Here is a 27,281-nt window from a genome sequence, read left to right as displayed (position 1 = left end):
CAACTCCTCAATTTTTAAAGGCACGAGTATGGCGACATCGTTGTTTTCTATAGTAACTTAAGCATTTCCCTCCGAAAATCACCAATTTGATGAAGTACAACTGTAGCCCTACCACGAGTTTGACACTACTACATATTCGCTAACGTCTTCGTAACTTACTTTCTATACATCTCGTTCGCACTAATAGGATGCCAGCACGACGCATAGAAAGTAAGTTTTTTACACGCTAGCGAAGATGTCAGTGTAAGACTTATGGTAAGGCTACTGAGGAGTCGGGAAATGGCGGTTGAAAGGTTGGTGGTTCAGGGTCGAGGGGTTCCGTGATCAGGGGTTGATGTGCTGTGAGGTTGAGTGATCGGGGGGTTGAGGGATTGGGTCAGTGGCGGGGCGGAGGATGAATTTTGTGTTTGTGTAGTGACAGGAATGATTTCGAATTTAGTGATACGCATTATTATGCTTTTCATTCATGCGTCACACGTCACTACACGTTACTATTTGTCTTGGCACCGACTTCAAACATATCAGTTGGTAACGCATATACCTAAAAACGGATAATATTTTATTTCATCCTTTTTGAAGTCGGTTTTCTTTTTTTTTTGTAAAAGTTTTTATAAGTTATTACTTATCTACTTACTTACGTATATAAACTGGTTTAAAATGTTAAAATATGGGTACATATACAAAAAATTGGTCCGATAATTCTTAATTCATTGACATAAGAGCTATGGGACATATTTTGAGTATGATGTGTGTACCCATATTTTTACACTTGACTGTACAAGTGTACAGTCAGCACCAGAATTAGCTTGCGGGCACCTAAATATGAATTATTGTTATGAGAGAGCGTATAGGTCATTTTGGAAACTTTACCTACGAAAATGTTGTTTTTTTACTGTTTAAAGGCACCTACGACTTCTACCTTAGAAAAAAAATTACTTACGATCTTTCTATCTGCTTCTGGACGAACCTGGAATAAAAATAAATGAATATCAACTACATATTTCACTTCAGTTTTGTTTTAATTTGAAACTGAGGTTGGATTTCATCGGTTTAACTGTTCCAGAGATCTTTTGAAAAATAATCTCTGCGTCCTTCTTTAAATAGTACGCAATGTTCAGGTATAGGTATATCCACACAAGTGCCCCAAGATGTACAATAGTACATTACGATACAAGTGGGAAAAGTAGGAACTTCGCAACGAGTGGTGATAAATTGAAACACGACCTAAGGGAGAGTTTTAAATCGACACGAGTTGCGAATTGCCTTTTCGTACGTGTATTATACAACGTTTTACAGTACATATGGCCCTTTAAATTTTCGACGTAGTTACGTAATGCTTATTATAGCACCGGGGTCGTAAAGTAGCACCATATATATGTACTGTAATAGTATTTTCACTTCTCATGCTCAAAAAGTGCACCTTTATGTCGTGCGTAGACGACATAAAATCGCATTTTATGCTCTAGAGCATAAAAGTAAAATCTTCTTCTAAGACTAAGGTAATCGGTCTCAACAGCCAAACAGTTAAAACATATTGCACAATTTTACTGAGCAATAAAATTGTGTAGATGAGAAAACTTGTTATATTATTTTATTTTTGCTACAATTTATTAGAAATCCGTATTTTCTGTCATTAAATTTAGTAAATCACATAAAATAGGAGTCGATTATCGTTCAAAAATGCTCCGAAATGTTTGACTTGGCAGAAAACCAAGCGTCTGAAACTCTGATCACATGTTAAAAATTTAAAAAAAAATTAAAAAGTTAGTTGGCGGGAATTGGTTATGTACTATGTGGTTCTTTCGCTTTACGACAATTTCGTGGTGTAAATTGCCGTGAAAAATATAATTTCCTCGCAATCGAAGTGAAAAGCAGAGTGTACAACAAGGGCATAAATGTCCATTTTTACCCTCGTCTACTATTTTGGTCTTCGCTTCGCTCAGACCAAAAAATTGCCTCGGGTAAAAATGGGTCACTTTATGCCCTTGTTGTACAATCTACTATTTATGCAACCGTTGTAAGAGAGGTCAAAAAAGGCGAGTGGCGTGAGCAACAATTTGAGGCGAAGCCGAAAATTGTTAATAAACACGCCACGAGTATTTTTTGACTCAGTTAAACAACGTTGCATACAATACTTTTTCTACGACCAAGCACTTATGTACTTTGAAATAAAATTGAAAATTTAACAAATATTTTTAATTCAAGAAGTAGCAAAAATGGAGGGTACGGGCGGGAAAAGAATGATTGAATGAAATTAAAAAAAAAATGTCTATGGTTCACTTATTTGTCAGAGATGACATTTAAAATAAGGTTGGCAACACTGTATTTCATTCAATATTTTTTAAGTTGTAATTACACGAAGTATCGTAAAATCGCCAAAAAGATACTGCGTGTATGCACAAATTCTTTTTTGGGGAATAGACTAAAGACTTGTCTTGACAACTATAAGGTAGGGTTTTAAAGGTGTGTGAACGACCCTTTAAATGACAAATAAAAGTACGGGAGTAGAAAAAAGTACTTACGCAATCATTTCCATATTTTCCGGGGTGTCAGCTGATACGGAAGTTTCCCAGCTCCGGATTAAGTCTACGGCGGGCTTCAGATTGCAGACTTTGGCCACGGATTCGGGGTTGTCCTCCACCATTTTATAAAATGTTTCCTGGTGGACATATATTTTTTAGTGTTATGGCACAGTGTAAAAAGTAGGTAACAGTGGTCCGACGGCCCTTGACGTGTACCGAGCTACTAACAATGGCGATGAGAGCGATATATGCAGCTCGGGTGCGCGCAATTGACAACATTTCATATTTTTAAGTGCTACTTTTTATTGTCTACATCGAAAAAACGCACTAATTTAAGGTACCCGTATTTTTTTTATTTTGCGTAAGTCCTATATTTTGGTCATAAAATCTATTTATATTGTTACTTGAAACAAAAGGGCGTATGTAACAAACGTCATTTGTGAGAATCGTGACGTCACGGATCTGTTTCATACACTGGAAAAAACGTTGAATTAATTTACGTTTGAGCATAGACAACAGTGCGAGTCACATAACTTCAAACGTTAAAAATAAAATCACAAATTAACAAGTGTCACAAACTTCAAAACTCAAGTCAAACGATTGGTTTTCATCCCGTTTTCAATAATATTTGTTTCTAGAAATGCCTCGTATTAAACATTGTTTTTTCAAAACATGCCAAAACAACACTGGTTTGTCGGCGAAAAAGAAGTTTTTTACTGTTCCGACGGACAATAAAGCTCAGTGGTGTGCAGCAGCCGGCTGGGATCATGTACCTACAAGGGCATTATTTATTTGCGAAGATCATCTGAATGTATGTACCTAATATCAGAATGTATGTAACTATGTACTATGAAGTGCCGGTATAGCTCGGTGATAAGACGCGTGACTATAATAAAATCACACAAGAAAAATATCCGAACAATGTGAACTGTTAGTAAACCATTGTCAAGTGTCACTGGTAGTGAAGTGACAATGACAATGACAATGTCAACCCAATCGGAAGTCATTTCTTTGCTTGTAGTGGCAGAACTGAAGCAGCTGGGTGACGTCAATTTCCGTTTTAACTATTTTTAGAGATTTTGAATACAAAAAATCGTAAAAAATATATAAAATATATTTTTTTGTAATCTACAGGAGCCCCTCTCGAAATGGTTTTCGATTTAGGGATATTGAAATTTTTGAAATGTTGTCAATTGCAATGACTAAATTCACGTTGACGGATGGTCAGCTGGCGGAATTGGTAACGCATTGGACCGGCAATCCAAGGATGTGGGTTCGAGTCCCACGTTGGCCAGAGTTGAGCATCGTTGATTTTTTCATTGTGATTGACATCTGCACATATTTACAATGTATAGATTGTAATAATGTAGTATGTGCCACAATAAAAAAAAGAAAAATATATTACCATTTAAATCAAATAGATACCTATAGTGACGGTTTAAGAAGCCATTATATCACGCACCTTTGTTACAATAGAAATATGGATGTGTACAGATGTATTTGGCCCCTTTGGATGTCACTATCTATTTGAACTGATTGTACCACTGCTGGGCACAGACCTTTCGTTATTACTATAAGAGGGATTTTAAAATTTTAATCTTTCATATGTGTGTAGTGTAGTCGAGCGCTGGTGGCCTAGCGGTAAGAGCGTGCAACTTGCAATCCGGAGGTCGCGGGTTCAAACTCCGGAGCGTACCACCAGAGATGTGAAAAATACTTTATAAAAAGTATTTAAATACAAAATACAAATACTTCCTTAATATACTATTTCAAATGCAAAATACAAAATAGTTTTTGAATTTGTATTTCAAATACAAAATAGGTATTTTCAAAATACTTTTTAAAAATACAAATAATTTACGATAAAAAAGGTACTCTGAACAGTGAATAACTAGTCTAAATTAAAAAGTTTACTCGGAATTTCCGAGTTGAAAAGACTCTCTTTATTACTATGAAGTATTTGAACAAATTAAATTATTTTTCAGAAAATATTTTAATTTGTTTTTATCAAGTAGAAACACTACTATATAAATTATAAACTCTAAACTCCAGCCTGGGGCACTGGAGGCCTTGGTCACTTTTTCTTAGTATATGACATTTATTTCAGTTTATAATTTATATAGTAGTGTTTCTACTTGATAAAAACAAATTAAAATATTTTCTGAAAAATAATTTAATTTGTTCAAATACTTCATAGTATTGATTGGCAGCGCCATCTCTCTCGCTAGCTCGGTATCATCATGAGAATGATCCAGATAGAAGGTTCGAACCATACTGTTCTACCTTAGAGATGGCCAGGGGGCGCCACAAGCCTTCAGTAGGAAGTGCATATACTTGGAAAATTTGACTAATGTCGCTGTGGCCCGGTGGCCGAGTGGTTCAGGCACCTGCCGCGATAGCAGAGGACGCTGGTTCGATTCCAGCCTGGGGCACTGGAGGCCTTGGTCACTTTTTCTTAGTATATGACATTTATTTCAGTTTATAATTTATATAGTAGTGTTTCTACTTGATAAAAACAAATTAAAATATTTTCTGAAAAATAATTTAATTTGTTCAAATACTTCATAGTATTGATTGGCAGCGCCATCTCTCTCGCTAGCTCGGTATCATCATGAGAATGATCCAGATAGAAGGTTCGAACCATACTGTTCTACCTTAGAGATGGCCAGGGGGCGCCACAAGCCTTCAGTAGGAAGTGCATATACTTGGAAAATTTGACTAATGTCGCTGTGGCCCGGTGGCCGAGTGGTTCAGGCACCTGCCGCGATAGCAGAGGACGCTGGTTCGATTCCAGCCTGGGGCACTGGAGGCCTTGGTCACTTTTTCTTAGTATATGACATTTATTTCAGTTTACTCTCTTTATTCTTTGAAAACAGTGTGTCAATCAGTCTTCTATCTAAAGTGCAAATTTCTAATTGTTTGCTCATATTAACCGGTAGGATGGATGGATGATGGTTTTTAACGGCCAATTTTTAAAAGCATTAATTTAGATTTGAAATGTTTTACAGCTAGTATAATGCCTCTCGTTGGTGTGATGAAAACGTCTCGTTTGTGTTTCACCAGGGCAGAAAAGTTTGTTCTCCTCTCCTCTCGTACCACTTTTTTAACCACTCGCTATGCTTGTGGTCATGTGCGACGTTACTAAACAGATTCAACAGTTTCATGTTAAAAGAATGAGAGAGTTGCCAGTACTGTATCAGAATAATGTAGGTAGGAGTTACATCAGAAGAGATGTAACTCCTGCCTACATTAGCTACTATAAAGTATTTTGTATTTTGAAAATAGAAAATAGGTCCCAAAAACTATTTCAAATAAAATACAAAATAGTTTTCTTCAAAAGGTATTTAAATACAAAATACAAAATAGGTATTTTGCATTTTGTATTTGCATTTTAAATACAAGTATTTCAAATAAGTCACATCTCTGCGTACCACGTACTTTTTCGAAACTTATGTACGAATTATCATTTGATATTTACCAGTCGCTTTTCGGTGAAAGAAAACATCGCGAGGAAACCGGACTAATCCCAATAAGGCCTAGTTTACCCTCTGGGTTGGAAGGTCAGATGGCAGTCGCTTTCGTAAAAACTAGTGCCCACGCCAATTACTGGGATTAGTTGCCAAGCGGACCCCAGGCTCCCATGAGCCGTGGCAAAATGCGGCGCAGATGATGATGATGTGTGTAGTAGTGGTCAAAAAATCGTTGTTGTTCAGGTAAAACTATTAATATTAAAAGCTTGTTCCACACTTACCAAATTCTCTTTATAGGTGGGTGCGAGCGCCCAGTGCACGGGATGCACGAACAGCTGCAGGAAATTGGAGGCGCATAGCTGCACGTGCTGCCTTAGCTGCTGCTGGTATATCTCTATTTGTTCGGGTAATATCTGGGAAATATACATATAAATTTATAACAGAATTTCTTGAGATTTTATTTTGGGTTGTACGGAACCCTCGGTGGGCGAGTCCGACTCGCACTTGGGCGGGATTTTTTTCTCATTATTACAAGTATTCTCGCGGAGCCCCAACAGAGGCTTTGCGGAGGCCTAGGGGTCCGCGGAGCACACTTGAGTATGGCTCTAGACTAGAAGAATCCTACGTAAAGTAGTCCTACAAGTATGTGGTTAGTTGGTTACCTTTACGCCCTGTTCGACTTGCACGACGACGGTCTGGGTGCTGACGAGCAGGTTCTGCAGCGGGGCGGGAGGGACGGGCGGCCCGGCGGCGCCCGGGACCGCGTTGAGGCCGTGCTCCACCACCGACATCGTCACTTCCGTTGGAACCCAGGACCATCGGCTACAAGTATGTGGTTACCTTGACGCCCTGTTCCACTTGCACGACCACGGTCTGGGTGCTGACGAGCAGGTTCTGCAGCGTTGGCCCGGCGACGCCCGGGACCGCGTTGAGGCCGTGCTCCACCACCGACATCGTCACTTCCGTTGGAACCCAGGACCATCGGCTACAAGTATGTGGTTACCTTGACGCCCTGTTCCACTTGCACGACCACGGTCTGGGTGCTGACGAGCAGGTTCTGCAGCGTTGGCCCGGCGACGCCCGGGACCGCGTTGAGGCCGTGCTCCACCACCGAAATCGTCACTTCCGTTGGAACCCAGGACCATCGGCTACAAGTATGTGGTTAGCTTGACGCCCTGTTCCACTTGCACGACCACGGTCTGGGTGCTGACGAGCAGGTTCTGCAGCGTTGGCCCGGCGGCGCCCGGGACCGCGTTGAGGCCGTGCTCCGCCACCGACATCGTCACTTCCGTTGGAACCCAGGACCATCGGCTACAAGTATGTGGTTACCTTGACGCCCTGTTCCACTTGGACGACCACGGTCTGGGTGCTGACGAGCAGGTTCTGCAGCGGGGCGGGAGGGACGGGAGGGACGGGCGGCCCGGCGGCGCCCGGGACCGCGTTGAGCCCGCGCTCCACCACTGATATCGTCACTTCCGTTGGAACCCAGGACCATCGGCTAAAAGTATGTGGTTACCTTGACGCCCTGTTCCACTTGCTCGACCACGGTCTGGGTGCTGACGAGCAGGTTCTGCAGCGTTGGCCCGGCGACGCCCGGGACCGCGTTGAGGCCGTGCTCCACCACCGACATCGTCACTTCCGTTGGAACCCAGGACCATCGGCTACAAGTATGTGGTTACCTTGACGCCCTGTTCCACTTGCACGACCACGGTCTGGGTGCTGACGAGCAGGTTCTGCAGCGTTGGCCCGGCGGCGCCCGGGACCGCGTTGAGGCCGTGCTCCACCACCGACATCGTCACTTCCGTTGGAACCCAGGACCATCGGCTACAAGTATGTGGTTACCTTGACGCCCTGTTCCACTTGCACGACCACGGTCTGGGTGCTGACGAGCAGGTTCTGCAGCGTTGGCCCGGCGGCGCCCGGGACCGCGTTGAGGCCGTGCTCCACCACCGAAATCGTCACTTCCGTTGGAACCCAGGACCATCGGCTACAAGTATGTGGTTACCTTGACGCCCTGTTCCACTTGCTCGACCACGGTCTGGGTGCTGACGAGCAGTTTCTGCAGCGTTGCCCCCCGCGGCGCCCGGGACCGCGTTGAGGCCGTACTCCACCACCGACATCGTCACTTCCGTTGGAACCCAGGACCATCGGCTACAAGTATGTGTTTACCTTGACGCCCTGTTCCACTTGCACGACCACGGTCTGGGTGCTGACGAGCAGGTTCTGCAGCGGGGCGGGAGGGACGGGCGGCCCGGCGGCGCCCGGGACCGCGTTGAGCCCGTGCTCCACTACTGATATCGTCACTTCCGTTGGAGGCCTACATGACAAGTAAAATACTGATTTACACGGATTTATTAAATGCATAAATAAATACAGAGAAACACTTATTTACCAAATATTTTTACAAATTGACATAACAGATCGAACTTAACATAAATCAATCTTAAAATCTACTTAATAATCTACATATATCCTAAAATAAATGACCTAACTTAAAATCTAAACACATTACTAAAATCTATCAGCCCCATCCCGACCCCCACCCAGCCCAAAAGTGCCAAAGATACTAGCGGCATTACCGCGCTGGATGGCAAGCGATATCTGTTGGACTAGGTAGGAGCCTGACCGGGGATCGCACCCTCTGTCACGTAGACGCCGCCCCAAGTCTCTAAAAAACTTTTTTGCCTCTGAACACCACGGCCCAGCGGTTTCTACTGCGACTGGGACAAAATCGTACGCTGGTTCCAGGTTGGCGTATTTTACGCGTTTGAGCCTCGCGGCATTTTCCGCGGCTGCGCCTGCCAACCTGCTAGTGGGAGCCAGATGAGTAGGCGCAAATGTACTCACGCAGGTTGCATCCCAAAGCAAGCAGCGGCCTTTGGCCCACGGAACCAGCGTTAAGCCGTCCGGGCGCTTCCCGTCTGTACGGCTCAAGCCTTGAGGCTCCAGAATGCAAGGCACGTTCGCCGAGACCATGGTACGACGTATTAATTCATTGATCGCATGGTGTCTCGGGAACACTGATTAAAACTTTCAAGATTTTTACTCGTTATTATTCACAACGACGGGACTTAATCCCGTAAAATTAATTTATATAATTGAGCAATTCTCAAAAAGTTTGTACATTTCGATCACATCTTAGATTTCTCTAAAAATTGGTATGCTGGTAAAGAATATGAAGCTGAACAACTTCCACCACATTTCCCAAAATGTCCCAGAAAGTTTCTAAGAAACATTCCTTTTTTGTTACCAAATGTGTAAGGAAATCTGGTAGGTAACAAAACAGGAAAGTTTTATAATAACTTTCTGGGACATTTTGGGAAATATGGTGGAAGTTGTTCAGCTTCATGTACTTTACCAGCATCCCAATTTTTATAGAAATCTAAGATGTGATCGAAATGTACAAACTTTTTGAGAATTGCTCAATTTATTATATTTAACTTATTTATTTCAGTAGGATACCCGCCCAACATAAAACTCGGCTTGTTTTTTAAAAAAAATTATGATTTGAATGCATCAAGAGTTAGCGTAACGCAAAAGGATTATAAAAAGTCCTTCTATTTTAAGGGTTTAAATATTGAAAATGTTAATGCTTATGAATTTTAAAAGATAGGTCACCACTATAATCAATATTTATTTATTTAAACTTTATTGCACAAAAGAAAACTTATCGTACAAAAGGCGGACTTAATGCCAAAAGCATTCTCTGCCAGTCAACCTTAAGGCAAAGCAGAGAGATTGTGGGCGGTGCAACTGCTACTACTACTAACAAAATTTAATATAAGGACGCAACGCTAATTTAAAGAATTTTAACATACATACGCAAGTACATCAAAATATACACGATACATATAATATAAATATACATATAATAAAAATATAAATATACATATATATATATCTATATATATATACCTAACATTAAATATATACAATAAAATATATAACTTATATAACTAAAACTAGGAATCCTTCATTCTACCAGCAAAGAAAGCACGTAACGATTTCTTAAAAGCGAACTTGTTTGGGGCATTTTTAATACTAAGGGGGAGTCGGTTCCAAAGGCGCGCTGCCTGCACGCAGAACGAATCTGACATAAAGCCAGTGCGATGTGGAGGGATGGATAAGGACATATTGCCAGAAGAGCGAAGCTGACGGTTGCGAGAAACGCCGTAGTATTGAAAGAGGGACCTGAGGTATACAGGTGAGGTATACAATATAATTAAAAAGGTCTTACAATTATACAGGCTGAAATTTTTATCACTACACATACTCTACGTAGTGACTTTATAGGTCATACTGAAAAACTTTTAGTATGGGACCAATGCCAAACTAGCAAAAAAATAATTTGGCTGTTCCATACATTTCGACTGATGCCATGCGCTGATTTCTATGGGCTAGGGATTAAAATTTCACCTGTATAGGAGATCTATACAGGATGAAACTACAGGACTAAAACAGGACAGAAGACTAAAAGAAACAAGCAATATTCTTAATTGATTTTTGGTGGACCTTATGTCTTATTTTATTTTTTAACAAGCAGAAACGCCTGCGAACGATGCTATTAAGCTTAGAATATATTTAAAAGTGGAAAAATTACTGTCTAGGGTGAGACTTGAACTCAGAGCCTATGGATCGATACTCCAGCGCTCTGCCATCTGAGCCACCAAGACCTCATCCATAGCCATCTTTCCACCATATTATGGGTCAAGGGGACCCTAGCGACATCTACCGTTCTTACGGTACACTAAGTGTAAGTGTAACACTCTTGTGTTACACTTCTTAAACCTTACCTTATCGTCTTCTGAATAAGATTTAAAAATTGCCATTTAACAGTATAGACGATGGTACATATACTTACGGAGGCCGAGGAGCTTCATTCTTCTCTGTATTTTCCTTCTCACTCTCCTGGCATTCGTTATCGGTGAGCACCTCGCTCTTTCCAATGGATAGCCGCTTCTCTTTCCCTATAGTTTGGACCGGGGCCGGGGTTTGTGGCGTTTCTTCTTCGGACGACGGTTCCTGTTTGCAACTTGTTGACGATTGCTAAAAAACAAGAAACAAGTAAAAAGTAAGAAATCTATTTATACAGTCAACATCTCTATTCTTGAGATTAGGTTGCGTACAAGCGGAACGATAGCTTCTTTAAGGCCTGTTGGGCCTTAAAGTTTATCGGCCTGTCAGTTAGAACAAAATTTTGACATTTCCGAACAACTGACAGGCCGATACCGTCCGGCGGACTGTTAATCAGTGGGCCCCTTTAGGATGCACCTATTGCACCTGAGAAAAATTAAAAACATTTCTTCTTCCTCGCGTTGTCCCGACATTTTTGCCACGGCTAATGGGAGCCTGGGGCCCGCTTGACAACTAATCCCAAGAATTGATGTAGGCACTAGTTTTTGCGAAAGCGACTGCCATCTGACCTTCCAACCCAGAGGGGAAACTAGGCCTTATTGGGATTAGTCCGGTTTCCTCACGATGTTTTCCTTCACCGAAGAGCAACTGGTAAATATCAAAATGATATTTCGTACATAAGTTCTGAAAAACTCATTGGTGTGAGCCAAGGTTGAACCTCTGGATTGAAAGTCTCACGCTCTTACCGCTGCGCCACCAGCGCTCTAAAACCTAATAGTTATTTGTTGTACAAGGGGGCAAAGTTGTTGTTTAAACGCTCGTGCTAATATTGATACCCGAGCAAGCGAAAGATTCCAAAATTGAACCACGAGCGTAGCGGGTGGTTCGAAAAATGGAATCTTGAGCGTTGCGAGGGTTTCAAAGCACGAGGGTTAAATAAAATTTGCCCCCGAGTGAAACACAAAATTTTTCTCCACACCAACCCGAAGCAAATATTAAATGTAAAATATCAAACAAATTCAAATCCAAATGAATGTTATTCAATATTTATCATCCAAAATCATCATTTAAAAGTCAATTCTACCAGAAAACATAAGAAAACAACTCAAAATTTGCCTCACATATGAATAAAATGCAACCTTGCTATCAGTTTTTGAAGTGCAAAGTAAGCCTTTCCGAGCTGGTGTGGTGAAAAAACATTTATGAAGTTGAAGTGTACTTACATTTTGGTCTGTCCCATTATTTTTCCCTGTTTGGCTACCCAGTTTACCACCTAGTTCATCGCCCAAGCCCTCGTCAGGCATAACGCTAAATAGTTCCGTGACCAGATCGTTCAATTCCTTCTTCGATATCTTCATTATGTTCTCTAGGGCTTCCTCGTCTTCGTCATCTGCAATTTTTGACAAAACATAATTATTTGCGTGCGGCAAAGAGTTATTTGAGCCGATTTTTAGAGCACCGTACAAAACTTTGTTCACGGTGCTCTTATGGGATCACTTCGGTCTTGCAAATCGGTTAAATGCGTTTTTCTCAAAGACCGTTTGATGTAGGTACCTAAAATTTGGAATAGTTATGGCAAGTACCATCACTAACACTGTGAATAGGTCAAAACTGCTTATTTCTGATTTTAGGGGGAAATTGAATTTTTTTTTATTTGTTAGAATCGTGTGGTGTACCATTAGAAAGCTTGCAAAAAATTGAGTCGATGGACTGATTTTGACTTCATTTTAGAGTGCAATAGTTTCGATAAAAAATGCATTTAAAGTTGCAAGTTTTCATACAAAAATTTTCACCTCTGTCCTGGCGATTTTCGCGAAAACTATAGCTAACAGGCAGCTGACCAGTCAATACCCAACTTAAAGAAGCATGGAGACGGCGGGAAAATTATCAGCTTAACTTTATCTTTATTAGTTTTTCAACTGCAGCCTGATCTTTGGTTGCTTAGGGCTAGCTAACTGATGCTTACACTGGTCATTTCATATTAGGAAGTAGTTTTAGCGAGAAAGATCCTTAGTTAAAACTTTGGCATTGAAATTTATGACTTATGTCTTTGATACAAAGTTTAATTCTGCTTGGTTATTTTTGTGGGATATTTTTTTTTTCTGAATAGCCTACTATAAGTATGAGAGAGATCTACAAAATACAACCTTATTATATTGCAAATAAGTTTAAATTTCGAACAGGCTTTCCAACCAATTGACTATTAGTTAAGTGAAATTACTCGTAGCTAAAATTACGGCATAATTAATAGAAGACTTTTTTTAATTGGGATATGTACGTTGACGACCGAAGTTATTTTTCATCAACCCTCCCCTCCCCTCCCCCCACTGCGTCACCCCCCCCCCCCCCACTGCGTCACCCCCCCCCCCTGCGTCCCCCCCCCCCACACACACCCGCAAAGGGTCCAAAACCCAGTTTTTCAAAATTTTTAAGAAAACCGTTCAAGATACAGAAAAAGAGTGTAGGAACGAAGTGATCCTTATTAAATTTTCTATTAATCTCTGATACACACTATATTGCTATCGCTTATAGTTTTTGCGCAATACGTCACGGAAGATGCTATTTTTAGCATTTTCAGTGTTATTTTTCTTCTAATGACTTTTCTCAAATAACACTTACGATATCATCCACGTTTTTAGGGCTCCGTACCTCAAAAGGAAAAAACGGAACCCTTATAAGATCACTCGTGCGTCTGTCTGTCTGTCCGACCATTCCTCCCCCCCCCCCTTATCTCTAAAAATACTGGGCCTAAAATTTTGAAAACAATACACATGATAGTACTTTACCTATAGATAATAGGAAAACCTTTTAGAAATGTGCAGTCAAGCGTGAGTCGGACTTATGTACGGAACCCTTAGAACGCGAGTTCAACTCGCACTTGACCGGTTTTTTTTATTAAGTAAATAGTTATTTAAAATGGGTATTATTTATTGAAACAGTTTGTGTTTGTGGGACGGTAAGCATGATAAAGACATTGAAAGGAGAGTAAATGCTGGAAATCGTGTGAATGGGGCACTTAACGCTTTTATGAGCAGCCAGAAGCTGTCGCAAAAAGCACGGTTGGCTGTTCATAGAGGGGTGTTGTTGCCTACACTTATGTATGGTAGCGAAAGTTGGGTATGGCAGAAGAGGCATCAGAGCCAAGTGAATGCAGTGGAAATGAGAGCGCTGAGAAGTGTGTGTGGTGTGAGACTGCAAGATAGGATTAGGAACAGTATGATAAGGGAAAAGTGTGGACTGAATGTAGATGTAGTGACTAAATATTTCTCTGATCAGATCGGGGAAATCCTGAAGAAAGGCCAGGTCAAGAACACCCTAAACCGGCGAGCGTGTATGAGGAATGTAATGAAAGTGAAGGATGCGAAAGAGGTATGTCAGGATCATAGCAAGTGGAAATCCGTGGTCTCTGCCTACTCCTCCGGGAAATAGGCGTGATTATATGTATGTAACTATATGTTATTTATTATTAAACTACTTCATTTGACGATGCTATGCCATTTTTAAAATACATCGCCTTCAAATATTTTTAATGTCAGCTAATATCGTTATTAACCACTTGTCTGTATATGAAACGGATCCTGACCGAAAATTATAGGTACAGCACAACCGAGGGTGAACCCACGATTTAGGATCACCACACACATCTTCTTCCTCGCGTTAGTTGTCGCTTTTCGGTGAAGGAAAACATCGTGAGGAAACCGGACTAATCCCAGTAAGGCCTAGTTTCCCCTCTGGGTTGGAAGGTCAGATGGCAGTCGCTTTCGTAAAAACTAGTGTCTACGTCAAATCATGGGATTAGTTGCTAGCGGACCCCAGGCTCCCATGAGCCGTGGCAAAATGCCGGGAACAACGCGAAGAAGATGATGAACTTTTCATGTGTGTGGTGGTCAAAAATCGTGGGTTCACCCTCGTTTGTGTTGTATAAAATTCGGTCAGCGGGCGCAGCACGGTTCCAATTTTATCGCCTATCACTATGCGCGTCCCATTCGCACTTACATACTTGTTAGAGCGTGACAGGCACGGTGAGGCAACATAGAGGTACAATAATAGAGAGGAAACGGGGAAGGGGCCAAATGACCGAACGAGATACTCTCATAGAACTTTCAGTAGGAGTAGCAAGAAAGCGGTACTATTGCTTGTCCTTGTCACAGTCTCACTTTTTGTTTGTTCCCCACCATACATTTAGTATGGGTTATGGTGGGCAACAAATAACCTACCTACCTTTCTATTTGAGGCAAGCTATAAAAACGCGACCGTGCGGTCTGTTTCACAGTCAAGTGGTTAATAGTAACGATGTTCGGTGAGCTTAAAAATGTTTGAAGACGATGTATTTTCAAAATGGCATAGCATCGTCAAATGAAGGAGTTTAATAATAAATAATACACGAACAACTACTATCGGAAATATATCCTGAAGGACGGTACGGTCGACATTTGTCGGGCATGCCGCCGTCCCGGAGAGTCACTCAGGCATATCATTTCCGGTTGTTCTCATCTTGCTAACGGCGAGTACTTGCACAGACATAATCTCGTAGCCAGGATTATTCACCAGCAACTTGCTCTTCTGTATGGCCTTGTGGACCGCGAAGTACCGTACTACAAGTACTTACCTGCGCCTGTTCTCGAGAATGGTCGTGCCACGCTCTATTGGGATCGATCTATCATCACTGACAGGACTATTGTCGCCAATAAGCCTGACATCGTGCTGATAGACCGATTGCAGCGCCGGGCCGTGCTCGCCGACGTCACCATCCCCCATGATGAGAATCTCGTGAAGGCCGAGAAGGACAAGTCCAGTAAGTACCTAGACTTGGCTCACGAGATAACCGCCATGTGGGATGTTGATTCGACGATCATTGTCCCGATAGTCGTTTCAGTGAACGGTCTAATAGCGAAGAGTCTCGACCAACACCTAGAGAGACTCTCGCTGGGTGGTTGGATCAAGGGTCAGATGCAGAAGGCGGTAATTTTGGACACGGCGCGTATAGTACGTCGGTTCCTCACTCTGCGGCCCTGACCACCGGCAGCTTGGGCCAACCCCCCTTTCGGCGGCAATCTAGGTTAGGTTTTTTATAATGTGTTTATATGTATTTTATATTGTTTTGTAAATGTTTTTATATTTTACTTTTATATTCATATTATAAATAACCTAACTTAAGAGGAGAAATAAATAAGGAGAATAATACACCATTTTAAAGAACATAGTAACTATTAATTTAAATTAAACAAAATTTGGCGATATCGTAAGTATATTTTGAGAAAAGTTATCTTACAAAAGAAAAAAAACGTAAATTCTAAAAAAGTTGCATATATGGTGACAGATTTCACAAAAACTATAAGTGATAGCACTATAGTGTGTATAAGAGATAAATAGCAAATTTGCTAAGGATCACTTCGTTCCTACACACTTTTTCTATATCTTGAACGGTTTTCTTAAAAATTTAGAAAAACCGCGTTTCGGGCCCTTTGCGGGGGTGTGGGGGGGGGGGGGGTGACGCAGAGGGGGGAGGGTTGGGGAGGGTTGATGAAAAATAATTTCGGTCCATAACGTACATATCCCAATTGAAAAAAGTCTTCTATTAATTATGCCAAGTTTTCCATATATTTTTTTCCAGAAGCAACGTACTATATCTCAATGTGCCCAGTAAGAATCATATTTATTATTGCAGTTTATCTGAAAAAATTCAAATTTAGAATTCCGTTCTTCATTGTCGTTGTGTTTTTTTTTCACAATAGAGCACATAGAGTTAGTAAGGCGTATAGAGAAAGGGAACGGTGCTCTGAACACCGTAGTCTTGACTTCGTGCTTGGCCAATTATTTTATTTATTTACACAAATACTTTAAGAGGGAAGAATACTACGTACTCGTCCATACAAAAAGGGAAAATTGTTTTACCACTTCTAAATATTTTCCATTCTCCATGATTTTTTTGTACGTTATTGACACAATGAAAGACTAGGTTTATTTTATAGATTTTCCTGTTTTTCAAAATTTGTAATACAAAAGCATTCTTTTAAGCGAAACCTATAAACCTAGAATATATTATGCTGAAGCAATCGACATCAAAATTTGTTAACATTTAGTTAGTGGAAATCGTCTTCTCCCGAAATGGAAATTTCATCAAAATAGTACCTATGTCAGTAGCTATTCGTCCCTCTTAACACATTCAGTGCCGAAAACCCGACTAGGGGCTGTCCATAAATTACGTCATCGATTTTTGACGATTTTGGACCCCCCCCCCCCCCCCCTATGATCATCCAAAAATCATGCTTCAAATGACCCCATTTCCTTCTACTTCATGCTACCGTCATCCGATGTCCAGACCCCCCCCCCCCCCTAATTTGAAATGACGTAATTTATGAATAGCCCCCTATCGGGTATTTTATGATTTCGTTCCCAGGCCGGACGACCCGATAGTCGGGATCGTGGTACTACTGTTTTATATGACGAATTGTTGTGGGCTGGGGCGGACGTCTTGTTTGGCTGGGTGGCAGTGAATGTGTTAACATACAATGTCCTTACAACTTCGCCAAACTGCTTGACAGTTTGGCGAAGTTGTCAATTGTGATGTGGTCGCACTCCCATACTAAATTGATACAGGAGCGCTTATGTGTGGTGGACCTCATTTTGTCATATTTGCTACGTCTAGTAGTTAAGGTGGTCTGTAATGGGTACAGAAGATAGGGAGAGTTTTATATAGTCACAGAATACATAATAGTAGGTACAGAAGGTTCACTCTTTAATAAAACGCGTATATTGACAGATATGACCGCAAGGTGGCGCAAGCAGGCGTCCGTTCCATAGCGGTGTGCGGCAACTACTACTGCTAGACACCAAAACTGGAGTGGCCGCATGTACTTGTAGCGACGCGACCAAATCGCGGAGTGAGCCACTCCTGGTATAGTTGTGTATGTACTCACGGGCATCTGGATCCTGCGCCACATTATATTCAGGATCATCATCATCATCCTGCGCCTCGGTTTCGGGGTTGAGGCATATCTGCAGGAACTCGGTCCAGACGTCATCAGCGGCCGGCATGGGGAGCTCGTCGGGGGGCACGAAGGAGCCCTCGATGTGGTCGATGGGGACGGAGGACAGGGAGAGTTTTGAGCGAGTCCGGAGGGCGATTGTGGCTTCTTCGTCCATGTCGAGTTTGCGGCGGGGTGTTGAAATATCCTAAATATGAAATGAATTTTTTTTGTCAAAAAAATTATTATTGGTACAAGTTTTTATCGCTGACTGTAGTTTTTATCGCTGTTCTTTCAACAGGCAGACGGGAGCGGAGGCGACATCAAATGAGGAGTGTCTTCTTAAAAGGTCTTTTTTTTTCTATGAAAACCATAAGCCCTTTTGAAAAGACACTCCTCAAATGTTTTTTTTTTTTGCCATTTCAATTACAATGAAGTATTAATTTTAGGGAGTCTCTCTGCGTGATCGCATTAGAAATGAGGCCATCCGCAGCAGAACGAAAGTAACCGATGTAGCCGTCGGAATCGCTAAACTTAAGTGGCAGTGGGCGGGGCACATTGCCCGTAGAACCGATGGCCATTGGGGCGAAAAGGTTCTCGAGTGGCGACCACGTACCGGAAGGCGCAGCGTGGGTAGACCCCCCCACAAGGTGGACTGACGACCTGGTAAAGGCCGCGGGAGTCCGCTGGATGCGGATGGCGCATTGTGGCACTCTTTGGGGGAGGCCTATGTCCAGCAGTGGACGTCCTCTGGCTGATATGAAGAAGATGATGATGATGATGATTAATTTTAATACTTTGAGACCAACCTCAGAGCATCGCGGAAGATTTCTCTCCCATACATACCTACATATATTGCAAGTTAATTATTAGCTTGTAAAAAAGAAAAATCATTTGGTGTGTTTACAAGTTGAGAAATGGCTGGGATGTCCTAGTAATGATCTAGTCAGACATATAAAACCAATCTTGCTAAAATATATAACCTACAGAAAACACTGTTGAAAACCATTGTGCCCAACAATATAAAAACAAAACATAGTGATGGCCATTCCCACCTGTTCCAATTTTGTAACGTACTTCCCGTACCTAGTCCAGTTAGCAATGCTTAAAGAAAATCGCAAGGATATATCCGATTTAAAAGAATACAATCGTAACAGTAGGTTAAGAGGTTTACCTAACTCACATCGATTTATATTACCACCAACAAAAAATGTCTACGGCATGAGAACCAACTATTATTTGCTTCCAAAAATATTAAACACCCTTCCGAAACATTTACAAGATTTACTAAAGTATTTGAACAAATTAAATTATTTCAGAAAAATATTTTAATTTGTTTTTATCAAGTATATCAGTTTATAATTTACAAGATTTATACCTAACCAATCCTGAATCAACTAAAGATGTAAAAAAATACCTGTTCATCATCATCATCATCGTCCTGGCGTCAATCCCGGCTGTGCCCCCGCGCGGGGCGCGAGGACCCGGGGTCCGCCTTCCGACTCCTTCGTGACCACTTTGCCCGATCTTCGGCATCCCTGGTAGTGAGTCCGTTGGCACGCATGTCCTCCTTGACGACATCAAGCCATCGCTTCTTGGGCCGGCCTCTTCTTCCCGTACCGGGAGGAGGCGGCATGGCCAGGCATTTGTTACCCACGTAACTTGCCGGTCTGCGCGAGACGTGGCCATACCAACGAAGGCGACACTCTTGCAGTTTGTCTGCAATGTCACGGACGCCAAGACTACCCCGAATGTGGGCGTTTCGAACGCGATCCTTGCGTGAAACTCCGCACATCCACCGTAGCATCTTCATTTCCGTGACACGCAGTTCCTGCTTGTGCCGCTCTAGTAAAGGCCAAGTCTCGCTGCCGTACAGAAGGGCAGGTCTAATGATGGTCTTATAGACCTGTCCCTTCAACTTAATCGGCAATTTGGGGTCACAAATAACCCCAGTCATCTCCCGCCATTTGACCCAAGCAGCGGAAATTCGGGCTTTGACGTCGCTGTCGATGTCCCCGGTAGTGCTAAGTACAGATCCTAGGTACTTAACTTGATCCGTGCGCTCGACCATGTCCACGCCTATGCGGACGGGTAGAGGATCTGTACTATTGCAGGCCATGTACTCTGTCTTCGCCACATTTAGTTTAAGACCGCCGTTCTCCAGCGACCCCCTCCATCTGTTCACACGCTGGACAAGTCGGCCCTTATCAGAGTCTGTCAGCGCGATATCATCAGCATACATGAATAGCCACGGTGGCTGCTCATGGTAGTCTCGGATGCTGGCTGACAGGGCGTCTAATATCACGCTAAACAGAAACGGGCTGAGCACAGAGCCCTGATGTACTCCAACAGTGACAGAGAAGGGGTTGGTGTCACCAACAGCGGTCCTGACTATTGAATCAGAATCGTGGTACATGTCCCGGATAGTGTCAATATAGGCCTCAGGTACAGCCTTGGACCGCAGCGCCCACCAGATCATCTCACGAGGGACACAGTCAAAGGCCTTTTCCATGTCCAGAAACAGGAAATGTAGAGGCGTGTTCTTTGCTCTGTATCCCTCCATGAGGGTCCTCAGGGCAAATACAGGGTCCATCGTTCCGCACCCTGGCCGAAACCCATATTGACACTCCGAGACTGTACACTCCTGTCGGAGCCGAGCATCGATTATGCGCTCAAAGAGCTTCATGGTGTGAGACATAACCTTTATACCGCGATACTTGCTACACTAAAAAAATACCTGTTATCATCTAGTAATTATGAATATATTTTATAAAACGTAACTTTAATGTAACATTTTATAACATACCTATGTAGTGCATTTAGTCCGAACTCTAGCTGTAAACAAGCCATTTTTGGCTTAGTAGTTAAGAAACATGAAACTCTGCGATTCATTTAATTGTTTAGAACTTTAATAAATGAAAAAAAAAATACAACAAGTTTATACCCCGTTTTTTCTGATATCGCGTCCGCGGAACTGGAGGAGTTAAATTAACTTCTAGCCACCCAGAGACCTATAAAAAGGTCTCCCGTTTCATTTTAATTCGAATTTATTTTGACAAATCATAATTGCATTTTTATTGGCAAGTTTTGATGTCTGGGCGGCTAGTTAAACAAAGAACGGCATACCTGTGGCACTTTAAAAGGTCCGTCTTTGACGATCCTGGGACTAGCGGTGCGGCGCGGCGTGGCCGGCGTGCGGGGCTGCGAGTCCACATCGCTGCACGACTCCAGAGTTTGGTCATCATCACTCTGAAAAAAAATCAACAAGGATTGTTGAAATTGATCAAATTTTCTTCAAATATGTAAGTGCTCTCTAACCTCTAACAAGAGGATGAACTTACGGCCCGGCCACGAGTTTGCGCAACCGGCGGCGGCGGCGACGGCGGCAACCATAGGTGGGAACGCTGTGTCTCGCTCCAACCTATGGTTGCCGCTGCCGCCGCCGCCGGTCACGCAATGTCGTGGCCGTGCCGTTTAACTAACGGCGAGCTCGAAATGGAGGAGAGTGGCCCATGACAGGCTATAATGGAAAGAGCTAAATAGAGGTCTTTAGCAAGCGGCATACTGAGTTAAGAGATATAGGTACTCTAGTTTTTTAATCAGGATAAAAGGACTTCTTCTTCTTCTTCTTCTTCTTTATTAGGGGCTATATAAGGCTCCAAAGCCTATGTATCACTGCGACCATTCCTGATCTATTGTGATCGCCACCTATTACAACTCTCGATCCAACCCTGCAACTTCGAATAGCTGCAGGATCCTTTTGGTCTCGAGAGACTTTACCTCCTCCGGGCGTAATATGTGTCCGTAAAAGGACTTATAGATTAAGAAACTTTACAACGCCATTACAGATCATGAGCGGTCAATTGATATCACCACGGCCAAGGGGAGGAGGAGGGCATACGTTTAGTTTCAATTTTAACCTTTTAACCGCCATAGAATTCTTCATCGAGCGTGCTCGTGTCGCCGGTGTAGGACGAAGTTTTGTCTTATTTGTCAGACTGCGGCGAAATGAGCCCGATCTTATATAATACCAGTCTACGGTGGTTAAACGGTTAATAGCAGCTGCCACTCCTGCACCCCCTTGGTGACGCCCTTGCTAAATATCTGACTTACCGGTACATCATCAGCCCTGGGGTCATACTCTTCATCATCCTCGTCTTCTGGCAGCTCCTGAGCGATCAGAGCCGTGACCTCCGGCCGGGTCTTCACCGGTATATGCTTGATCGGTGTTAGCTCTAGGTTCTCAAGGTTCCAAGCTGTTTTTGGTGACACTTTCCGCAGCTCTCTAGAAAAAATTACGGTTTATAAGCTTGTGAGCAACTTTAGCAACAGTTTATTAATAATAGAAAGAATAAGCAAATTGTTTGTGTTGCCAGACTATGGATTTTTTGAAAACTGCTTTGAAATGTGGCCAAACATTGGCGACATTGAGATTTAATTAACATATTTTTCATTGAAATTGACTCAGTAATTTTGACTCTTTCGTGGAACACACAATACAATCCACGTAATACATTAACCTGCTAAACTAGATATATAGTACTCTACTGAAAATGAGTTCCTAACTGGTTACATTGTGCAACCTTGGTCCTATATTTACAGTATGTTGTCTAAAATATTATTGACAGGCTGTATCTAATGTATGTGTGCCACTGCCATGACTGATATAATGACCAATATCTTTCAAATTTTTTTTTAAGACAAGCCACCAGTGTTGAAAAATTAAGACAAGATAATTGCTGTATCTTCTTAACACTTCGGTGCCGGGCGCCTCTTTTCCAGTACAAAATGAACACACATACCTTCTTGGCAATTATTATTAACACTTTGACTACCGAGAACCCGCCTGGTAGGCACTCGTAATGTTTGCTCAGATGCCGGACAACCCGCCCAGCGGGTTGTTTTGTACGCAGATATAGACGACCGGTTTCTGAGGTAGTGCGCCGTTTTTTGCCCGGTTGCGAAAGTGTTAAAAGGTAATTTTAGTATTTTTTAACAAAGCATGTTGTGGGTACTATTTTTGATGCAACTGCGACGAAACCTACACTGTGGATTGAACATTTGTAACTGGCATGTAAGTATTTTTGCAAAAGAAATATAAAATAACTACTCACTTAGCCTTAGACCTAGTAAGCTTGGGCTTGGGAGTATCCGAGTGGGATTCCATGTTTTCTTCTTCCTCTTGAAGTTTCACCAGTGCCAGCACATGGTCATTTGTAACTACAGTCTGAAATTAAAAAAATGCCTAATGTAAAATCAAACCTTTTTGAGGTGAAAACTTCTTTAGCGGCGCTGTGCACTTTTTCTGATGGGGAAAAAATGTTAAGATCGCGACAGGTCACGTGACGACCGACAGATTCGTAAGACGTAAGACGCACACGTGACCTGATCGAAAAACTGTTACAATGTCATTGAGTTTTCACTTCTGCCGGCACTCTCGGAGTGCAACCCGTTTTTTTTTTCCTTTAGTTGTATCTGCAATCAGTCAGACTATAAGCAGATTGGTTGAGTGCTTTATATCATGATTAGCGCTTCTACTCATTTAGCTTTGAAAATTTTGGGTTGTCTATCAACCCAAAATCAAACCTACAAAGAAATTTTCAATCTCAGTTTTAGCCGGTTTCAGCATAAAATCTTATTGTGGCCAAAGGATCAGTTACGGTCAAAACTAGAACAAAACCAAACCTTCGGTTTTGACAAAAAGTCTGGTAACTATTAATTTGGTAATTAGGTTTGTCAAAGTTTTTGAATATACCTATTAGATATAGGTTTATTTATTTCATATTATGATAGAAAGTTTATATATATGATGGTTGATTTATGATTTATTTATATGCTCACCTTTAAAATCTTCTTTACACTGACATCATCCAGATTATTTTTCACAGCAGAAGCATGGAGATTCTTTTCTACCTCTAGAAGGTTCTCCGGGAGCACAGGGTCAGTGTCTGAACTGCTCTCACTTGATACACTAAAAAAATCAAGTCAATAGAAAACATGCTGAACAGAAAAGCAGGACAGGTCTCCATGGAAAACCAGCATTAAGGTAACTTGACAACAATCTATAAATCGTAATTGTATGTATTGTCCCACAATAAAAAAGGAAAAATATATTAACATTTAACTTGACAACAAGCTGAGGGACACCTTTTTAGTGACATTTATGTTTTATATTAATAAAAACGTTGTATTCAATTCAAGCAATACTTATTGTAAGTGTCCTGAGGCACTGTACTTCACGTTCTTATCTTTTATTTTTTTAGATACTGTTTGCAGGCTGGCCAAGGGGCCAGTCAACCATATTAGAACAACATAGCTGATATCCTAGTCCTTCTTATTACGCTTACCGCTGCAGTGTTACAGGCAACCAATAGCTTACTTACCGTTTTCGTTTCCTTGCCCTGGTAAGTCTAGATTTAGAAATATTAAGGCTCGAGCTTGCCGGCGAAGAATTCTTGCTGGTGCCTGGCTCAGGCTCCATTGTGATTGTGAATAGCCCTAATAAGGGTCGTCCGCGTTTTATTCACATTTACATAATGATGCGCCTTAAATACGGTAAAATAGAATAAAAATTGAAAAAAGCTCGCATCAACGTTTCAAAACAATCTTGCTTGAATCTTGAATGAATTTGACACTGACGGTGACGGTTAACGAATGTCTAATGAAATATGAATGAAATCGATTAATAGAATGAATGAATGAATACTAGACATCCCATTATGTTGCCATTACATTAATCATCGTATGTATACTTGGTCAAGCAAATCTTGTCAGTAGAAAAAGGCGCGAAATTCAAATTTTCTATGAGTCGATATCCCTTCGCGCCTACATTTTTCAAATTTGCCGCCTTTTTCTACTGACAAGATCTGCTTGACCAAGTATACTATTCAATCTCCTCTAGCGTTTTTAAATTATGGTTAATTTAATAGTGGTAAACTAAGAGCGAGAAAGCTATATCTCTTTCTCGTTCTTACTTATCGGTGCGTCGCACAATGACCTTGGTGCGGTGCGATAGCAAGGCCCCAACGCTGTCTGTTCTCTTTGACAGCGCAGCAACTAGTATCATTTCTCTCTCCTTGCTCTTTTAAAAATGCCGTTTGTCAAAAAAGGACAACCATACTATTGACAAGATGGACTTCAAATCCAGGTGTCCCCTTTTTAGGTAGACCCAGGTTGTGTATGTGTGCGTATAAACGTATATGTGTGCTCTTTTAGGGATGTGAAAAGTCGATTTTAATCATGTTATATATCGATAAACGCTACACAGCGGAACGCAATAACGATTAATTGAAGCTTCAATATCTTCGTTAAACATAAACATAATTGAAATGCTAATGGATAATGAATATATTATAATATAATAAAATAATCAAATTATTGCGGAACACCTATTTTAGTAGGTATTTATGTATTTTAATTAAATATCTGAACTTTCCCTTGGTTCCCTGCTGGGGCGTGACTACAAAATTGTGATCTGATAACCACAATAAAGAATAAAAGCGTTTTTGTTCATTTTAGGTATCGTTAAACCTTTGAAGTAAAATTAAAATTGCAAGAAATGTCGATAGTTTATCGATATGACTTTATCGACATGGCTACAGCAAGGTGGGCCACATTGTTAATCGTACACTTGGTCCCAGTGACAGCTCGCTTGGAAGGTATCTCTGTATATTATTATATCTATGTGCGATAGTGTGTTACGGCCTTAAGGGCCTTAAGTTTAAAAATGCTTCATAAACGTCAGTGAAGTTGATAATTGGTCGACCAAGACCGGTGTCAATGTCAAATGGCAATAATAAATAGCAAATATATAAATCTAATCTAATAAGTGTAAAATTGAATTAAAATCATGTCACCGACTCGTGCGGCCGGTTTAGTTATCTTCAGAAATATAAATCAAGCGGTACAGTTCCTTTTATTACAAACATCTTATGGACAACACCACTGGACTCCTCCAAAAGGTACAATGAAAGTTAAAATGCACTTTGCATAGGTTTAATTAAATTACGTTAAGTACATGTATATGTACATGGTCTTTGTCTTTACAGTTCTTTACAATATGATATGTTGTTTTATTTAATTTGATATTTCTTACTTGTTTTACTGAGACTTAAATTTTTACCTATTTTTATTGTATCCACCAAAATTGTGCTTTTTTTACAGGTCATGTTGATCCAGGTGAATCTGATTGGATTACTGCGTTAAGGGAGACAAAAGAAGAAGCAGGTTTATCAGAAAACGAACTATTAGTAAGCAATTAATACAAAAACCTTCAAAAGTATCTATTTATTTAATAATTTCTATAACCTTTTAACCGCCGGAGACTGATATATATTTAAGACATACAAAATCGGGTTCATTTCGCCGCGGTCTGATAAATAAGACAAAACTATGTGTAAGTTAGTACCACTGGCAACACGAGCATGCTTGATGAAAAATTATATGGCGGTTAAAAGGTTAACAACATTCTTTCAAATATCAATTCGACATAATCTTCTGTTTTAGGTGTATAAGGATATTTCAAAGACGCTTAACTACCAAGTAAAGGGAAAACCTAAAGTAGTTGTGTATTGGTTGGCCAAGTTAAAAAATCCAGAACAACAGGTGACTCTCTCAGATGAACACCAGCAACTGAAGTGGCTACCGCTGGAACAAGCCCAAGAGATATCCGGATTTGAAGACATGAAACAACTTCTTGCAGAATTCAATGAACATGCTAAGAAATTACTGTAAAATATTTGTTGAATATATTTTTCATAATGTCAATTCATTGTTTCAAAATTGTATATTAAGTATATTATCATTTGGTAGACAGCAGTATACCTATAGTAGAAAATACATATTATTGTGTGTGTATTATTATTTCATCATTAGCATGATTAGTTTATACAGGTCATAGGGCTTACCTCCAACATCAAAAATCGAAAAAAGTCTATTCTATACTCTGCGGACTCTGCCAGTCTGAATATGCGAGAGTGATAGGGGCAGATAACGATTTTTTTGATGTTGGCGGTAGTTGTATCAAGAAAAGCAAATACCATCAAAAACATTACATGTAAAAAGATGCAAGTCTCGCAATGCAATAAAATTATTCTACTACAAAAAAGTTTTGAGATGTTATGTGAAACCAAGTCGGTTATTTTAGTCAGTGCCAGGGGGTATTAAACCGTATCAATAAGATATCTTTAATTTTTAATACGTATAATGAATATATTTGAGATTCTTAAAATGAGCTCTTTTATTTGATATGTAACACGATATAATTTATAAAACATTTTTTTTTCTCTTTTACCCCCCAAAAGTGGCCTCCATGTTTAAAATTTATTTGTTTACGTAAGATGTTCGTTGTTGAGTCACGAATTTACATATGTGTACCAAATTTCAGCTTAATTGGCTCAGTACTTTTGGAGAAAATGGGCTGTGACAGACGGACAGACAGAAGCACGAGCAAAGAATATAATACTCAC

The 27,281-nt window shown here is 41.1% G+C and overlaps 2 protein-coding genes and 1 non-coding gene across 3 annotated transcripts in view; 2 read left to right on the top strand and 1 right to left on the bottom strand.

Annotated features, from left to right (window-relative positions):
• The window catches only part of LOC134798068 (uncharacterized), a 36,442-nt gene extending 12,092 nt beyond the window's left edge, over nucleotides 1-24,350 (bottom strand). The window contains exons 1-12 of the mRNA XM_063770401.1: nucleotides 24,198-24,350; nucleotides 23,656-23,785; nucleotides 22,929-23,041; nucleotides 21,928-22,099; nucleotides 20,941-21,063; nucleotides 17,767-18,022; nucleotides 12,070-12,236; nucleotides 10,854-11,038; nucleotides 8,162-8,309; nucleotides 6,274-6,405; nucleotides 2,523-2,659; nucleotides 941-967 (exon numbers count right to left, since the gene is read on the bottom strand). Of these exons, the coding sequence (XP_063626471.1) occupies nucleotides 941-967; nucleotides 2,523-2,659; nucleotides 6,274-6,405; nucleotides 8,162-8,309; nucleotides 10,854-11,038; nucleotides 12,070-12,236; nucleotides 17,767-18,022; nucleotides 20,941-21,063; nucleotides 21,928-22,099; nucleotides 22,929-23,041; nucleotides 23,656-23,785; nucleotides 24,198-24,295 (1,688 nt within the window). The 5' untranslated portion in view covers nucleotides 24,296-24,350. The remainder of the gene's footprint in view (nucleotides 1-940; nucleotides 968-2,522; nucleotides 2,660-6,273; nucleotides 6,406-8,161; nucleotides 8,310-10,853; nucleotides 11,039-12,069; nucleotides 12,237-17,766; nucleotides 18,023-20,940; nucleotides 21,064-21,927; nucleotides 22,100-22,928; nucleotides 23,042-23,655; nucleotides 23,786-24,197) is intronic.
• Nucleotides 3,745-3,816, top strand: Trnaa-ggc (transfer RNA alanine (anticodon GGC)). The gene has a single exon. It is a non-coding gene; the product is annotated as a tRNA-Ala (tRNA).
• A 1,265-nt stretch (nucleotides 24,351-25,615) lies between the features above and the next one.
• LOC134797864 (bis(5'-nucleosyl)-tetraphosphatase [asymmetrical]) lies at nucleotides 25,616-27,276 on the top strand. The gene is made up of 3 exons (XM_063770215.1): nucleotides 25,616-25,775; nucleotides 25,978-26,063; nucleotides 26,320-27,276. The coding sequence occupies exons 1-3, from the start codon at nucleotides 25,664-25,666 to the stop codon at nucleotides 26,545-26,547; spliced, it is 426 nt and encodes a 141-aa protein (XP_063626285.1). The 5' UTR covers nucleotides 25,616-25,663; the 3' UTR covers nucleotides 26,548-27,276.
• The last annotated feature ends 5 nt before the right edge of the window (nucleotides 27,277-27,281 follow it).

Source organism: Cydia splendana, chromosome 16 (assembly GCF_910591565.1).
Source record: "Cydia splendana chromosome 16, ilCydSple1.2, whole genome shotgun sequence".
NCBI lineage: Eukaryota > Metazoa > Arthropoda > Insecta > Lepidoptera > Tortricidae > Cydia > Cydia splendana.
The sequence above is the reverse complement of the archived record's forward strand: the minus strand, read 5'-3'. Positions and strand labels throughout refer to the sequence as shown.